General features: G+C 38.7%; 1 protein-coding gene across 5 annotated transcripts in view; it reads right to left on the reverse strand.

Moving 5' to 3' along the window:
* Nucleotides 1-19,244, reverse strand: part of LOC126416192 (uncharacterized) — a 206,723-nt gene that overhangs the window by 86,488 nt on the left and 100,991 nt on the right. For all 5 annotated transcript variants that reach the window (XM_050083777.1, XM_050083779.1, XM_050083778.1 and 2 more), the window contains 2 exons: nucleotides 10,191-10,284; nucleotides 7,733-7,905 (listed from right to left, as the gene is read on the reverse strand). In XM_050083777.1, the coding sequence (XP_049939734.1) occupies nucleotides 7,733-7,905; nucleotides 10,191-10,284 (267 nt within the window). The remainder of the gene's footprint in view (nucleotides 1-7,732; nucleotides 7,906-10,190; nucleotides 10,285-19,244) is intronic.

Raw genomic sequence — 19,244 nt, forward strand, 5'->3', positions numbered from 1 at the left:
GAGGAATTGCCTTACTGGATGTCACCTACAAAATCTTATCGAGCTGCCTATTAAACAGGCTGATACCAATAACAGAAGAACTGATTGGGGACTACCAAAGCGGTTTCTGCGGAAACAGATCCACATTAGATCGCTTATTCACCCTAAGACAAGTAACTGAGAAGGCGTGGGAATTCAATGTAAATGTTGTAATGGTACTTGAATTACGTAACCATTACGGCACCTCAACTCAACCTCTCGATACCAGCAATATTCTACTGTGTTTCTGTAAAGTAGTTAACATGTTTCTGAGACAACATTCAGATTTGATTTCATTAATGTAGAGGTGCTTTGATACATCGATATGTTTATGTTGCAATATTATTCTTATGTGTATTCTTTCTTTTGTCACTATGATCTTTGACGTACTTGTAACTCTGATTTTTGGGCGCGTAAGCGATTATTAGTTGTTAGAGAGTCGGATCTGGAGAAGGTCAAGTGCTGGGCGTCATGTTGAAAAGACGCATATTGTAGTCAGCTTATAAAATGTGAACTTTAACAATGAGGAAGATGTTTTCAAGTATGTTTTGTATTGTGAAGTGATGTTTTGTGTGTTACGTGATATTGCAGCAAAAGTAATAAAAAAGAAGTGTAACTTAAATTCAGAGTGCTGATTACTTTTTTTACATCACCATTGTCCTGCAAAAGTGTAACTTCAAGAATGGTTTGTGAAACACATCTATAAAACTTTTGAATATAGCAGAATAAAACCTAGGCCTCTCTGCATCCGAGCTTGGAATCACCACCACCTAGATTTTCGACGATTGAGCCACGATTTTACAATGAGACCAACGTGGGAAACACGAAAAGATGAGTGCCTAGTTTATTCATTATTACATGAAATGACTTTATTAACTGTGCTCTAATGACACCTGCCACATAATAACTTTGTTGTTGCCCGAAAATGCAGTATTTAGCAGCGTGAGCAACACCACAATCATTAATAAATATTGATCTATGTTGTGGTAGGGTTGTTAGAATGTCCACATATTATTTGTAGATTTAAAAAAAGCCTTTGATAGCATACACCGACAGACACTGCTAAATATAATGAAGGAATTTAAAATACCATCAAAATTAATCGGATTAGTTAAAATGGGTGTAGATGAAACTTTGTGTCGCATAAAGACACCAGTACAGTGTGTAAACTTTCAGATGGTAGACCTCTCCCTAGTCCTGAATTGGTAGAAGTCAGTAAACGTCGGGAGGCTTTGGTAGGCACGCAGTTTCGACTGCTGCCAGCATTACGTAGCTGACTGTTGTACAAGGTAGCCATTGTCGTCTGCTTCGTTGTTGTTTTGCGCTGTACTGTTTTGCGTGTTTTTGTTGTGCAGTTGTGCTAAACATTATCAAAATGAGTGAAGAGGCAGTTGCTGGCCCATCTCGGGAGTCGCCACCAACCCCTACCGGTAGGCCTACGGTTAGAAGGAAACCAGTATTACGTAGCGATGCTCGCAAAATTATATTGCGTGTGATTGAATGCTGCGAAAGGGAATGGGAGCAGAAAAAATTGCTTCACCCCATTTACAAATCTTCAGTGAGAGCTGCTACATACACAGGACAAAGCATGCGTGGCATTGGAAGATTCAAACAGTTTTCCAAGAATCATCCTGGCGTATCACCACAAACGCCTGGCAAGAAAAGGTGAGTTTCCATTTATTTCATTTTTCCTTGCTACCGTATTGCTTTGTATGGAAACACCACTGGTTACTGTATTATTTCAAAACACATTCATATTACAGTACATTTCCAAATGGTTTGTGAGCGCATAGTAGACAAACATACATACATACATTCATTCATTTTTATATATATAGATTTTAATGTATATGACGATTTCAGTTTTGTTTACCAACAACATTTAAAGCGAGTTTTACTTCCAAGCCTTTCGTCTGCTTTCGTGTAAGCATGACACGCAATTTGTAGTGCCAGCACTGCAACTGGTAGGCTTGCTCCCCCAACAGCTCCTCTCCCCTCACCAGCCAATGCTTCCTCTCCCCGCACTCCCCTCACAACTCTGCCGTCTTACAGTTAACACACTGTAGGAGAAACTGAAGATTTTAAGGTGTACACTGGACTGGACTGGACTGAGACAAGGGGATGGCACTTCTTTAACCTTGTCCTAGAGAAGATTGATAGAGAATTTTCTAAAACCAGTCCACAAGGGATCCAGCTACAGGATGTGAACATTACAAGACTTGCCTATGCAGATGATGTAGCACTAATAAGTAGTCCCAAAAGGGAATGAATAAGAATGATGCAAAATTACTACAAAATTGTTAAGAAAACAGGATTACATGTTAATGAAGAAAAGACAGAATACCTGCCCATAAGTAAGAAAACCAGAAAAGATGCACGTCCTGACTGTAGATGGAGTCAATTTCAAGACTGTTGACTACTTCAAGTACCTAGGAAGTCTTTTTAGCAATAACAACAGAACTTATATAGAAATAGATGCCCGTTTATCAACAGCAAACAAGACACTTTTTAGTTTCATCAAAATTCTAAGGAAAAGATCACTTAGCAGTAACTTCAAAATCCGCTTATATCAATCGACCATTATACCTGTGATGTTATATGGATGTAAACATTAATATTTAGAAAGAAAGATGAAGAAAAACTGTTAATATTCGAAAGAAAAGTACTAACGAAAATTTTCGGACCTGTATACGACAAAAATAACATGGAATGGGGAATAAGAAGAAATGTAGAATTAAGAGGGCTGTACAAGCACCATAACATCATCGAAGTGCTCAAGAGGAGAAGGTTGAATTGGGCAGGCCATATAGCAGGAACGACAGAGAATAGACTATCTTGAATGGCATTCAGCAGAACAATAGATGGAGCGAGAGGAAGAGGGAGACCCAGAATCAGATGGCGGGATAACATTCGGGAGGACACAACTAGGATAAACAGCAACTGGACAAACAGCGCATTAGACAGGCAGAAGTGGAAGAGGCTCATAGAGCAGGCGTATGGTCGATAACGCCCTTGCCACATATAAAGTAAAGTAAAGTAAGATGAAAAATCTACTTGCCAAGCAGTGGGAGGAGAAAATACATGTGCAAGATTTCAGAGCCAGCAGCTCCTCCTGGCAGAAGGGTGGAAGTGGGAAAAAGAGGAATGATGGAAAAGGCCTGGGAGGTATAGGAAAAGGGGAGAGTTGGAAAAATCACTCAGAATCCCTGGTCAGGGGAGACTTACCGCACAGTATGAGAAGGAAAGAGTGACTGTTAGTGACAGTCAATTTCCTTAACTTTTATAGGTTTTAGATTTTTTTATCTATCCAATTATATCACAGTCTAATTATCATGCCGTTCTACAAGAAATTTACTCTAAAATGATGTTATAGAGGTGACCCTACTATGAAGGAAATTAAGCATTATTGCTCTTCACATCTGTTCAAACAATGGAAAATCCTGGATAGAAAGTAACAATATTATGGAAAGTTGCTACCCACCATATAGCAGAGATTCTGAACGAACGAACGAACGAACGAACGAACACACACACACACACACACACACACACACACACACACACACACACGCACGCGTCGCGTGACTGCAGTCTCTATACAGTGTGGCTTCAGTTGCCAGAGACTGCAGCCATGCATGCATTGCTGACCGAAAGTTTATTTGTGACAGTCTTTTTGTTATGCCTATCTGCAACTTCACATCTGTTCATATAGACCTAATTTATAAGCTGTAAAGTCTTATAGTGAGAGAGCTTTGCAGTCTAGCACTTTGACCAGCGGATATTGCTCGGGAATTATTATTAAAATTGTTCTTGAAGTAGATTTGATTGCCAATTCTCTCACAGACAATGTACCCATTTTCTCAAAATAAAAATATGTTCTACTGCATGACTAATTGCAAAACAAATCTGAATCTTTTCAATAGTGGGTATAGAACTTGCAATGAACAATTTTCTCATTTTGGTAACAGATGGTTAATTCCACTACAATTACCTAATGAATTTCATTCTGAACTCATTATTATTCAGCACTGAACTGGTATGAAGAGTTTAGGCTCTCAATAATTCATTCTTCCTAAACTTCGCAGAAGTCAGAAGACTGCCTCATAGCTATCCCAAATCAGCTGCAGAAGATGGTGCTGCAGACATATCAGGTTGTTTACAAGTTTCAGCAATGCACCCACATAACGTGACACAATTTTATTTCTATACAACACAGCCTCAACTCTCTGAAATAATTTGTGTGGCTTTGGACAAATCAATCTCCTCCCACTTGTTGAGTTAGGTCACTAACTCAACAATAAACTATCTGAAGTACAACAGCCTCACATACTGCCCATATTACAGGCAGCAGCAGCAGTTTATAGAGGTAGGTCTTCACAGTATTCTGACTTGTGTGCCTGCCTCTATTCTAACGCCCAGTATTAAAAGATCAAGTTCAATGTTTGAGACCATTCATTTTCAATTATTCAGATAGAACCTTTCACCTGTTTGTTGAAGTTCTGCTCAAAGCAGTCACGATTTATTTAACTTTCTTACATTCCAGTTATAGCAGTTTTATCCAAAAATATTTTCACAATGAGAATTGTGGCTGACTGCTTGTCTGTGTTCCAAATTCTCGAGAACTCTCTGGTGCATCCACTCTCGTGAATGTTCTCTTTGCACAGCACTGCCTGCCTCTGATTTCCAACACCTACTTTTTCTCATAACTTTGACGAACACAAAGTGCTTTATTGTGTGGTCTTTCACATAAAATGTATACTATAAACATAGAATAACTGTTCAGAGCATGTTCAACAGAAATGCAGGGTTATCATACTCTTCAGGGTACATGATTATATTTGTGAAGAATTTAAGTTAAGTGGTACAGTAGGTATCTAAGTATATTGTATCTAGTGTAGTGCAGAAATGCAGGAGAATCTGGCGACTGCTAATGACAAGTGCTAGAAAATTTCAATAAAAAAATGGCAAGGTTAGCAATGTGACAATTTGTATTGTGCAGGATAAAGTGGGATGAATTTTACACATTCTGCCATTATGATTAAAATTTTTCTGAAAGTTCTAATGAGTTACATATTTATTACCATTAGCTGACTTTACGTGCCACCCAGCAGTACGATATTGCACACTTTTGACTTCACAACAGATAGTAGGTACAGGCAATTTTGTGGCATTTAAGAGCAGTAAATCAGGCCAATGCTGAAAATGAGAAAAACTGTGGTAGGAGAAGACATTAGCAAATTATTTTACACCACACACTAAAAAGGAAACTGATAATTATATCAACTGATGTAGACAGTGAACTGAAAGAAGACAAAAATAAGGATAAGTAGCAGAAATGAGATTAGTGATAAACTTAAATAAAGATTGGGGACCATTTAGTAGATGAAGTAAAGCCAGTCTACTACCTTGGAATCAAAATAACACACAATGGACAAAGTGAGCAGGTTGGAATCAAAATAACACACAATGGACAAAGTGAGCAGGATAGAAGATGAAGCAGACAAGCAATGGCAACAAGGGAAACCCTTGCTAATGTAAGTTTATTACTATCAAACATTGGCCATAATGAGAGTAAGAAATTTCTGAGACACTAAGTTTGGAGCAGAGCACTGTACAGATGTGAATCGTGGACTGTGACAAAAATGGAAAATAACAGAATCAGAGGGTCTGACAGGTGATATTATAAAGGAATGTTGAAAATTAAGTGGACTGATAAAAAATGAACAGGTTCCCTGAAATATGTGGAAAATGCTAACAAGAAGGGCAAGATGATATGCCATGTATGAAGATGCCAGGAAATAACTTTCATGGTACTATTGGGAAACTGTAGGGGAAGACAGAAATTGCAATATAGCCAATAAAGGACATTGGATGTAAGCACTTCATGACAAAGAGATTGGGGAAAAAGTGATCAGATTTGTATTTGTCCATTTTCATAATATTTTGTATTGGATTTACTACAAAGAGATTGTTCAAATTATATATGAAGATGGTATCTGTTCTTTCGGACATCTCCGAATGAAATCACTATGCTTAGCTGCGTACAGGCGTTAATATACATCAATAGTGTGGGACAATAAGTTGGGAATGTGGGTCTTACGGGAGGCTTGCCGGAGGTAAGTCCCGGCAGTCAGTCACACTATCCTGTGTGTCCTCGGTGGCTCAGATGGATAGAGCGTCTGCCACGTAAGCAGGAGATCCCGGGTTCGAGTCCCAGTCGGTGCACCCATTTTCGACTGTCCCTGTTGGCATATATCAACACCTTTATGCAGCTAAGTGTAGTGATTTCATTGTAATGTTCTATAAATTCTCCTCTTGTTTGGTTCCTACTGAAAAACTAGGCACAAGACCCTATTAATAATGGTACGTTAGAACTTTTCAGTGTTTCCTATTTCCCTTTAATTTTTCTAGTTAAGTGACTTGATGGTATTTAGAGAGAAAACACAATCTGCTTCTACCAATAAATGAATTGGGGTTGGCAGACGACTGAATTTTATTGTAAATCTAAATCCAAAACTGAACATTACTTGGTACCTCTCTTGGCAATTTTACTCATTACTGTACTGTAACACACAACTAACTACAGTCAAACTTGGGGGTCATTTCTACAAAAAGTTTTGCCATCAAATTCAGCTACAAGTATTACCCAATGTGCTTTGGAATTGCTATACAGAGCATTGTTTGCTAATGAAAGGGTACTGTACCTGCAAGGGAGCTTTGGTCTTCTTGGAATACCCTGTCAGTGCAAAAAGTTTTGACGCTGGATTAATAAAAATAAATAAATAAAAAAAAATAAATAAATAAAAAGAGAAAAGTTGTGATGGTGGTTTTAATGTTTCAGGTGTTCTACATAATCTCTTCCCAATTGAGTACAAGGCATGGAATGTTCACATAAGCATGTGAAACTGTCAGAAAATTCCTTCTTTGGGATGTTTAACTTGCGCATCACCATTGGCTTAAATTTCAATTATGTCGTCAAGTGTTGATCCTCTTGTGGATTCCTGCACTGTCATGTTTTGGTAGATTTATACTGATAACACAAAGTCTCACCACCCATGAAAATTTTTCCCAAAAAAGAATTATCTGTGTTTTGTATTTCATCCAAGTCATGGCAGGTGTCCACATATTGTTTGTGTTTGGGAGCTAAGGTGTTTAGAACAAATTTTACACACCCTTTTCTTTTTTCCAAAACACTCTGCAGAATGGCTTGAACACTTGTTTTAGAGATGTTGTTCTTTCACAATTTGTGACACAACAACATACACACACTATGGCCTCATATTCACTACTTAACACTGCCTGTTCATGACTGATTAGTCAAATGCACACATGTTGATTAGTCAAATGCACACATGTTGATTACAGTCATTAGTTCAAGCTGCCACTGTGATTATTGCACTAATGTTGTTTATATGCCACGAATATAATGAATCTCTGATGCTCTAGACTTAAAATATTGACATGACCACTTCCATGTAACATTTACTTTGCAGACAACCCCCATATAGAATGAAAAGTTAATACGTTCCATGTCATCCAAGCCAGTGCTGTAAAAGACAAACTCTGAGCACGATTTCCACTGGCCAAGTTTTGTGCTGTTAAGTGTACATTGGTGAACTATGAATCATAAAGTGGGATAATAAACTACGAAGCAAGCTAAAGTAATCTGAAGTTTATACACATTTCTTGAAGAAGTATTCTTCCAGTTACGTACCAGTATCCTAGCTATATGACTATCCAAAACTTCGGCTAAAGCCACATGCTTTGGTGCATCTTTGCCCATGCATTTGAGCAATTCTTCTTTCAATCTGACAACTCTTTCTTGTTTGTTTAGTGTCAACAAATACTTTACAGCTTTATCATTTGCAGCCGACACAAAAGTAACACCTGAAATATTTAATCCAAAACTTTACAGCTGCATTAACAGAATCTAAGTATCTATTATGTATTGCAGATTATGGTATATGTTAATTAATAGCAAAACAAATTCAACTTTCAAACACACAATTAAGGATGGAAGGTTAGAATGTAATGTCCTGTCAGTGTAAATGTTAGTAGGGATAGAGCTTAATCTTTGATTGGGCAAGGATGTTTGACATTGTTCTATTGGACATTATGTTGAACATCTACTTACAAACAACTGCAACTCTTAGGTAATTTACTGTTAAGATAATAAAATATAAACTATTTCATAACAGAGGCAAAACAGTTACAAAGAAACTAATTTCACATTACTCTTATGAGTTACAAAACAAGCTGAAGGCAAAATTAATTTGTGTCAAAGAGTGCTTTGCATCAAACAGGTAATTCACACTTTAAATACTTTAAGTTACAACATAGTATTATCTATAATGAGAAACGACGAGAAGGCAGCAGAGAGAGAGAGAGAGAGAGAGAGAGAGAGAGAGAGAGAGAGAGAGAGAGAGAGAGAGAGAGAGATTTTCAGTAAAACAATTTCAGAATACTCTCTCACCTGCTTTCCATACTTATGGAACTTATTATTCGTTTAAGCTGTGAGGCTCTTGTCTCACAGCTTTGTTTTAGGTGTTGTCAACCTTTCAGTCATTAATGTTTAATATTTGAACATTTTTATAATCTGTACAGAAACACAAAAACCTATCAATAGGATCCCATGCCAGTGTGCTGTTGACCAGCATTTAGCTCTTCTGATGAGGAGTCTAAAAAAATTTAATGTCAATGTGAACAGACATAAAACACTAATTATTCCTTCCATGTTATTAGCAGTATTTTAGTTTTCATGGCTACACATATAAGCTGAAGAGTTTAATCTTGACTAACCATCTTCAAACTATCTACTTTTTTCCCCAACAAGTATTTTTTTCTTTTTTTTTCCTTTAAAAAATGTAAAAACCCTACGAACAAAGACTTCAGAGTGATTTTCAAATGATGTGATCACATCAGTTTTTCTATCCTTTTATGTTCACTAATTACTTTGGCACCTGTACCAGAACATCAGAGACACAGTTGACAGAAGTAAAATGGGCAATGGAAGGCGACAAACAGAATCTGAAATATCAAACAATGGAATAGCCAGAACGGCAGGTAACAATATTATCAAAAGGAAAGCTGTCACTTACCATATAGTGGAGATGCTGAGTCGCAGATAGGGGGGGAGGGGGGGGGGGGGGGACAACAACAACACCCACTGTCACAAAATAAGCTTTCGGCCAACAAGGCCTTTGTGACACACACACACACACACACACACACACTCTGTAGCCTCTGGCAGCTGGAGCCACACTCAGCTGCCACAGACTGCAGTCGTGTGTGTGAATTGCATTTTTGTGTGTGTGTGTGTGTGTGTGTGTGTGTGTGTGTGTGTGTGTGTGGGCGCGCGCGCGCCACGCTTAGCTGGCTTCAACTGCCAGAGTCTGCAGTTGTGTGTGTGTGGGTGTGTGTGTGTTTGACAAATGCCTTGTTGGCCGAAACCTTATTTTGTGACAGTCTTTTTGTTGCATCTATCTCCGGCTCAGCAACTCTGCTAAATGGTGAGTGGCGACTTTCCTTTTCATAATATTGTTACACAGAATCTAAAATATTAATTTTTGTTCTGAAATACATCAAGATCAGTCAACAAAACAAAAATAAAAGAATATAACCGAGTTTACTGTCAGTTAACCCATTACACTATCTATGCACTTCCTGTCAGTGTTTAAAACAAACCTTTTCTGACACAAACATAGCCTGTTCTGAATCGTTATCTATGGAAACATCCTACACTTTTTATGAACCATCAGACCCTTCCTTATTGAACAAGCAGAATGTAAATTGTTAGCTTTAAGATCATTGGCCCATGTACTAGAAATTTGTACTATTTCTCTTTTATAAATGTGGAAGACAAATTTCAGTGCCCATATGACTAGCAAACTCTACTAACATATACAGAGCTTCTGACTAATCAAATACTTCAATTATTAAATACACAAATCTTCACTTCTGAACCAATATAACAATTTATATCAAATCTATATGCCAACAGTTTCACAACACATACAACACTATGAAAATGTACTTGCAATGCTGTGAGTAGAAACAGAAGTGGTAAAATTGTTGTGTTATAGATTTTTTTCTAGTCATCAAATCTTGTAAACATCTGTACCAATCACACTTTTAAGAAACATTATGGAATAATATAAATAACGTGTACTTACAGATTTGTCGCTCCATTGCGTGGGGCAATGGGACGGATAAATACATGAAAGGTTCGTAAGTAACTGACACATGCTTGCACGATGAACAGACAACCTGAAATATACACAAACAATTACCTTTTCATACAATACAGATAGTATCAGAATCTACATTCAGAAAATATTGTACAAATAAAGCAAGCCTATTACTGAAAACGAAATTCACATTGCATAGAGGAAAAAATCCCATTTATTTCAGTGTGAGTATGAACTCAGCCCATAAGTTATTAATAGCCTACATTTTTGTGAAATTTGGATAGTACATAAAAAATAATACAAGCTAAGCAATTAAACAGCTTTGAGTGGAGAAAGAATTCAGTATAGTCTCAACAGAGTTTATTCTACTACTTGGACATGTAGTAATTGTGCCTTCAATTTTCAACAACCGGTTTTCAAAACTTTATATGGCATAATTATTCCTTGCTGAGGTTGGGTGGCTTGCATGCCTCCATGGCCTATGAAGGGGTCAAACTAACCCATTGTTTTTGAAGAGGGCACCAGATTTTTCAATAGTTGCAGAGGCAACAGTCTGCATGAATGACTTATCTGACCTTATAAAATTAGTCAACATGGCCTGCCATACTGGTACTGTGAATGACTGAAAGCAAGGGTAAACTACTGCCATTATTTTTCTCAGAAAGCATGCAGCTCTTCCGTATGGTTAAATGCTGATGTCACCCTCTTGGGTAAAATATTCTGGGGGCTACTCACGACGATACCTTCATCGGGAAAAACAAACTGTCATTCTATGAGTCAGAGGCATTGAACGTTAGATACCTTAACTGGATAAGGAGGTTAGAGAATTTAAAAAGGGAAGTGGATGCTTCGAAGCTATAGTGGAAAGTAGTGAAGCGCAGCATTATAAAGAGCAGGACTTCTAGTCAGGTTGGTACAGAGTTATCAACACAAAATCAAACAGGGGTAATGCAGGAGAAAATAGGAATGTGAGTAAGCTACTATGAACGGCATAGTAAACAAATAATCTAAGCCAAAATAGACATGAAGATGACATTCATCACAATAGTACAAGTTTATATGTCAACTAGCTCTGCAGATGAAGGAGAGATAGGAAGAATGTAGAATGAGATTGTAGCAATGACACGAGACTGCCGTGGTATATGTCAGATGGTCAGCTAAGCATCTGGAAGATGTCAACAGGGGTCGTGCACTGTGAAATGGCTTCTCTTTGCTGAAGTGCATGTGGTTTTGTGTTAATGAGTACATTGCATTTTCTGATTACCATTCTGAATGTGAAGGCATGTTTTTTAAGAAAATAAAGTGCTACTCCAAGCCACATAATCCGTCATATCTATTTCTCACTGTGGTATAACACAATATTGAATTCAAAGTCTAGCAACCCACAGACTTGGAACAAGATAATGGAAATTATTTAGATAGTTAAGGGAATGAAAACTTCAATATTAGGAGAAGGAAGAGAAGAAAATACTAGGAGAAAGGAAAGAAAGGAAACTGCCTGTTAGAATTTTGAACTACACTCCTGGAAATGGAAAAAAGAACACACTGACACCGGTGTGTCAGACCCACCATACTTGCTCCGGACACTGCGAGAGGGCTGTACAAGCAATGATCACACGCACGGCACAGCGGACACACCAGGAACCGCGGTGTTGGCCGTCGAATGGCGCTAGCTGCGCAGCATTTGTGCACCGCCGCCGTCAGTGTCAGCCAGTTTGCCGTGGCATATGGAGCTCCATCGCAGTCTTTAACACTGGTAGCATGCCGCGACAGTGTGGACGTGAACCGTATGTGCAGTTGACGGACTTTGAGCGAGGGCGTATAGTGGGCATGCGGGAGGCCGAGTGGACGTACCGCCGAATTGCTCAACACGTGGGGCGTGAGGTCTCCACAGTACATCGATGTTGTCGCCAGTGGTCGGCGGAAGGTGCACGTGCCCGTCGACCTGGGACCGGACCGCAGCGATGCACGGATGCACACCAAGACCGTAGGATCCTACGCAGTGCCGTAGGGGACTGCACCGCCACTTCCCAGCAAATTAGGGACACTGTTGCTCCTGGGGTATCGGCGAGGACCATTCGCAACTGTCTCCATGAAGCTGGGCTACGGTCCCGCACACCGTTAGGCCATCTTCCGCTCACGCCCCAATATCGTGCAGCCCGCCTCCAGTGGTGTCGCGACAGGCGTGAATGGAGGGACGAATGGAGACGTGTCGTCTTCAGCGATGAGAGTCGCTTCTGCCTTGGTGCCAATGATGGTCGTATGCGTGTTTGGCGCCGTGCAGGTGAGCGCCACAATCAGGACTGCATACGACCGAGGCACACAGGGCCAACACCCGGCATCATGGTGTGGGGAGCGATCTCCTACACTGGCCGTACACCACTGGTGATCGTCGAGGGGACACTGAATAGTGCACGGTACATCCAAACCGTCATCGAACCCATCGTTCTACCATTCCTAGACCGGCATGGGAACTTGCTGTTCCAACAGGACAATGCACGTCCGCATGTATCCCGTGCCACCCAACGTGCTCTAGAAGGTGTAAGTCAACTACCCTGGCCAGCAAGATCTCCGGATCTGTCCCCCATTGAGCATGTTTGGGACTGGATGAAGCGTCGTCTCACGCGGTCTGCACGTCCAGCACGAACGCTGGTCCAACTGAGGCGCCAGGTGGAAATGGCATGGCAAGCCGTTCCACAGGACTACATCCAGCATCTCTACGATCGTCTCCATGGAAGAATAGCAGCCTGCATTGCTGCGAAAGGTGGATATACACTGTACTAGTGCCGACATTGTGCATGCTCTGTTGCCTGTGTCTATGTGCCTGTGGTTCTGTCAGTGTGATCATGTGATGTATCTGACCCCAGGAATGTGTCAATAAAGTTTCCCCTTCCTGGGACAATGAATTCACGGTGTTCTTATTTCAATTTCCAGGAGTGTATGTATAATTTTGTCATTGCTAACACTTGGTTTAAGACTCATGAAAGAAGACTGTATACGAGGATGAGACCTAGAAACACAAGAAAGTTTCAGATTTATTATCTAATGGGAAGACAGATTTCGAAACAAGATTTTAAACTTATTATTTTATTTATATCAAACAACAAAAAATCCAGGATGGAATGTAACAATACAATAGAAGGAAAGTTGCTACTCGCCATATAGTGGAGATGCTGAGATGCGATAGGCACAATAAAAAGATTCACACAATCATAGCTTTCCGTCATTAAAGCCTTTATCAACAGTACACACACACACACACACACACACACACACACACACACACACACACTAGCGCAACTTGCACACACATCTGCAGTCTCAGAGAGCTGAAACTATACTTGTTATTTTATTTATAGCTGTTGTTTTTCAGCAACTTTAGTATATATTTCAGAATAAAATTCAATCAGAATTTACATAGTTTAAGAAGTGCATTACAGAAACTTACTTACAAGGAGAGGTCCCAACAGTGCCATCGACATTTTGAAACTATTTATATGGTGATGTGGGTTAAGACCCCAGGTATCACACACTAGAGCCATTCACCCTGGTCAGCACTCATTTGTGAGTAACTGATAGGGATGGGAGGGGAGGGGGGGGGGGGGGGGGATCTGGATTTTATGTGGTACTCAATAGTGTTAAAAAAATTGCATTGCATAGTCCGTTTGTGTGGTGTAATGGATAGAATAACGACATCACATGCAGGAGCTTCTGGGTTCTAATCTCGTCAGGTGCAGTAACTTTTTTCTTTCTTTTTTTTAAAAATTTTTATTGAAATGACTTTGGTCATCTTTTTATACGGTTAACTGATTTAAAGGTAATTTTTTAATTTCATTCCTTTGTCAAATAATTTCAATCATTATTCAACTACTTCATTTGTTCTCATGTTTTCATTTTTCATTTTTCTCCACTTGAAATCTTTGTTCGGTGTTTTTAAATACTTTTATGCCCTAATTTTGATTTAATTTCTTTTCTATCATTGTGTTTTTTGTCCACATTATTGCATTCGTTATATTTATTTCTCATTTTGTTTCAATTTCGTTTTACTTATAACCCCTCTTTCATTTAAATTTCCATCTGCATTATTCAAACTACTTTGGGATTTCACTACTTGAGATTGGGTACAAAATATTTACAATCCTGCCCCTAAACCACTTGAAACCATTGTCTGAAGAAATTATAAGCCCTTATCAAAGTGGCTTCATCTCTGGACGGTCGACTCTTGATCACATATTTACCTTGAGGCAGCTAACAGAAAAATTTTGTGAGTTTGGTCAGGAACTACACTTTATCTTCATTGGTTTTAGACAAGCATATGACAGCATTGACAACATGACAAGAACTCAACATTCCACCTAAATACAACAGGCTAATAGCAGCTTGCTACTCCCAATCAATTTGGCAAGTAAGGTTCGGCAGCCAGCTATCACTATTAAATATTGAAAATGGATTGCGACAAGGAGATCCATTGGCACTGATATTATTCAACTTGACCTTGGCTTTGGAAAAAGTAAGCCATGACACTGGTCGAAACAGAGAAATGGAGATGGTGGGAACAGACACAAGCCTGGAATTTGCTGCTGCTGATGTGATCCTTAGTGACACCCTGGAACAAGAAAGCGCTAGCACTTCGCGATTCCTCCATAACTGGAAACAAATAGGGCTGTTAGTGAATGAGAGTAAAACAAAATATTTCGTCGTCTCACAACATCAAGCTCCTCTCCCCTCCATTATTGTTGATGGGCATTCCTTCGAATGAGTAAGAGAATTCAAATACCTGGGATCCATACTGACCGACAACAGTGAAGTGACGAAAGAGGTGCAGCAATGAATAACAAATGCTAATCGCTTTTTCTTCAGCCTAAACAATTTATTCAAATCCCAGCTGATATCACTAAAAAAAAAGATTTGCCTGTACATAACAATAGTACGGCCGGTACTTTTATATGGTTGTGAAACCTGGGCGACTTCAGCAACAACTGAAGAAGTAATTTGTGCGTTTGAGAGGAAGGTACTTCAAAAGATATATGGACCTGTCTACAATACTGTGGAGGGAAAATGGGAATGAGAACAAAAGAAGACCTCTACGATTGAATATTGGGGCAGAAGAGGCTACAGTGGTTTGGCCACATCTTCCGAGCCAGTGGATCCCTCCCTAAGCATGTTCTCCATGCCCAATCTGCTGGGAGATGCCCAAAGGGACGACCGAAGACACGATGAAAGGATCAGGTTCTGGCAATAGCCGACAATGGTAGAACATGAGGCTGGGTACCAACAGCAATGGTCGGTCACCTGCAATAAATGTCTCCTGCACTGAGACTGTGACTCACTGCTGTGTTTTCTTTTTTGCAATGTGAATATTTGCAAATTTTTATAATGTGCAGTTTATTGTATTCCTTTTATTTTGTGGCTTGTATCCTTTTTATTCTGCTGTAGGCCTTCAAGGCCCATAAATACAATAAATGATGATGATGATGATGATGATTATGATGATGTGCATAATTTTACCCATAGTACAATAAGTATTTACGTTATGTTTTAATTTTTTTGTATGATGATTACTGTGCAAAAAATTGCACTTCTGGTAACAAAAATACATTTTTCACACTGTTGCACAAATATAAATTTCAGCTTTTGTTTTTTAACTGACAGATAAGAATTTTCAAATAATTGAATATTATAATAGATAAACATAATTAAATTCATAGTCACAAAAATTCCAACTGGAAAAAGAATGATGTACAGAAAAAAGATGAAACACACAAAAAAGTTCTGCGGTGATTAAAATGATGTGACAAAGGACTAGAAATAAAAAATTACATTTAAACCAATTAACTGAATAAAAATAATGACCAAGGTAATTCTGATAAAGATTTAAAAACAAAGAAAATTTGAGAACCTTATAGATTTGAACCCACAACCTCCTGTATATGATGATGTTATCCTATCTGTTACACCCTACAACCACACCATACATTGCAACTTTTTCAATGCTACTGTCTATCACATAAAATTCGGAATTTTTTTCCATCAATTACTCGCAAACGAGTGCCCACCAGGGTGAATGGCTGCAGTGTGTGATATCTTCTATCTTAGCCTAAATCACCACATAAATAGTTTCAAAAAGTTGATCACACTGCTGTGGACCTCTCCTTGTTAGTACTGGTTTAGCAGATGTTCATATCTTCTTCATAGAATCATAATGCCATGATATGTCCAAAAATGCACATATTGTATGCAATTACTGGAAACACAAATTGATAGGTAGATAATTTACAATAACTGAATGGTGTCTATGAGTATGTCAAGCTGTTGTGCCTGAAGCAAGGAAGATTTATAAAAGCAATAAGAGCTACAGCTATGGTACATAGTGAAGTTGTATGTAATATATTTGGGGAAAACTGGTACACAGTGCAATTATTTAAAAGGAATGACCTGCTTTTCACATTTTATAAGAGACAACAAATTAATTTGTTGAAACTGGTAAAGTGAAATAAAAATATACTTGCAGCTGATGACTGAATTTTATTCTGAAAGACTTTAAATTGTAAGGCATTTCCAGAGGCAGATGTCAACAATGACCATAATTCACTGGTTATGAACTGCAGATGAAAACTGTAGAAATTACAAAAAGGTAGGAAATTAAGAATATGGGACCTGCATAAAGTGAAAGAATTACAGGTGAGAAGGAAAGACCTAGCAGGAATCCTTGGACAAACAAGAAATATTGAATTTAATTGACGAAAGGAGAAAATATAAAATAGAAGCACAATAAGCATAGAAGACGGACATCAAAAAATTGAGATGGGCAGAAAATGTAAAATGGCTAAACAGGAATGGTTAGAAGACAAATGTGAGATTGTAGGAACAAGCATGTCTACAGGAAGAATAAACAAAAAAATCAGACATTTGGAAAAAAACAGCTGTATGAATTTTCAGGTGGAAAGCCAGTATTTACTTATTTATTCTTCTCTATTACAACCTATTACATGCGAAATTATGACTCACATTTTTTTTGGAGAAACAGCTGTATGAATATTCAGGTGGGAAGCCAGTATTTACTTATTTATTCTTCTCTATTACAGCCTATTACATGCGAAATTACGACTCACATTTTTGTGGAGTATAATAAATGTATAGATTACTTATTTATTCTTGGTACTTACTAAAAGAAAGTGGATGTTACAACTATCTGCTACCACCATAAAACTACAATAAAGCACCCTAACTAATTACCTAATCATTAATACTACTGTTGTTGTTCTGGTCTTCAGTCCTGAAACTGGTTTGATGCAGCTCTCCATGCTACTCTATCCTGTGCAAGCTTCATCATCTCCCAGTAACTACTGCAACCTACATCCTTCTGAATCTGCTTAGTGTATTCATCCCTTCGTCTCCCTCTACGATTTTTACCCTCCATGCTGCCCTCCAATACTGAATTGGTGATCCCTTGACGCCTCAGAACATGCCCTACCAACCGATCCCTTCTTCTAGTCAAGTTGTGCCACAAATTCCTCCTCTATCCAATTCTATTCAATACCTCCACATTAGTTATGTGACCTACCCATCTAATCTTCAGCATTCTTCTGTAGCACCACATTTTGAAAGCTTCTATTCTCTTCTTGCCCAAACTATTTATCGTCCACGTTTCACTTCCATACATGGCTACACTCCATACAAATATGTTCAGAAATGACTTCCTGACACTAAAATCTATATTCTATGTTAACAAATTTCTCTTCTCCTGAAACGATTTCTTGCCATTGCCAGTCTACATTTTATATCCTCTCTACTTCGACCATCATCAGTTATTTTGCTCCCCAAATAGCAAAACTCCTTTACTACTTTAAGTGTCTCATTTCCTAATCTAATTCCCTCACCATCACCCGATTTCATTCCACTACATTCCATTCTCCTCGTTTTGGTTTTTCTGATGTTCATCTTATATCCTCCTTTCAAGACACACTCCATTCCGTTCAACTGCTCTTCCAAATCCCTTGCTGTCTCTGGCATAATTACAATATCATCGGCAAACCTCAAAGTTTTTATTTCTTCTCCATGGATTTTAATTCCTATTCCGAATTTTTCTTTTGTGTCCTTTACTGCTTGCTCAATATACAGATTGAATAACATCGGGGAGAGGCTACAACCCTGTCTCACTCCCTTCCCAACCACTGCTTCCCTTTCATGTCCCTCTACTCTTATTGCTGCCATCTTGTTTCTGTGCAAACTGTAAATAGCCTATTGCTCCCTGTATTTTACCCCTGCCACCTTCAGAATTTGTCAGAGAGTATTCCAGTCAGCACCGTCAAAAGCTTTCTCTAAGTCTACAAATGCTAGAAAACGTAGGTTTGCATTTCCTTCATCTATTTTCTAAGGTAAGTCGTAGGGTCAGTATTGCCTCATGTGTTCCAACATTTTTACGGAATCCAAACTGATCTTCCCCCAGGTCGGTTTCTACTAGTTTTTCCATTCGTCTGTAAAGAATTCGTGTTAGTATTTTGCAGCTGTGACTTATTAAACTGATAGTTCGGTAATTTTCACATCTGTCAACACCTGCTTTCTTTGGGATTGGAATTATTATATTCTTCTTGAAGTCTGAGGGTATTTCACCTGTCTCATACATCTTGCTCACCAGATGGTAGAGTTTTGTCAGGACTAGCTCTCCCAAGGCTGTCAGTAGTTCTAATGGAATGTTGTCTACTCCTGGGACCTTGTTTCAACTAAGGGCTTTCAGTGATCTGTCAAACTCTTCACGTAGTATCATACCTTCCATTTCATCTTCATCTACATCCTCTTCCATTTCCGTAATATTGTCCTATTAGTACTGAAGTAGTACTGTTCTCTTTTTTTTTAATTTTTATTTTTTATTTATTGTTTCTGCACCTAGATCCATCTTCATATTACTCAGGCCAACAGCTATTGTCTGCTGGATTCTTTGGGCACAGTGTAGCACATCAGCAACATTTACATTGTAACTAGTGATTCCATGATTCTCTGTAACATCTTAGAATCCACACTTCCACAAGCATTGCTTCA

Source organism: Schistocerca serialis, chromosome 8 (assembly GCF_023864345.2).
Source record: "Schistocerca serialis cubense isolate TAMUIC-IGC-003099 chromosome 8, iqSchSeri2.2, whole genome shotgun sequence".
Lineage (NCBI taxonomy): Eukaryota > Metazoa > Arthropoda > Insecta > Orthoptera > Acrididae > Schistocerca > Schistocerca serialis.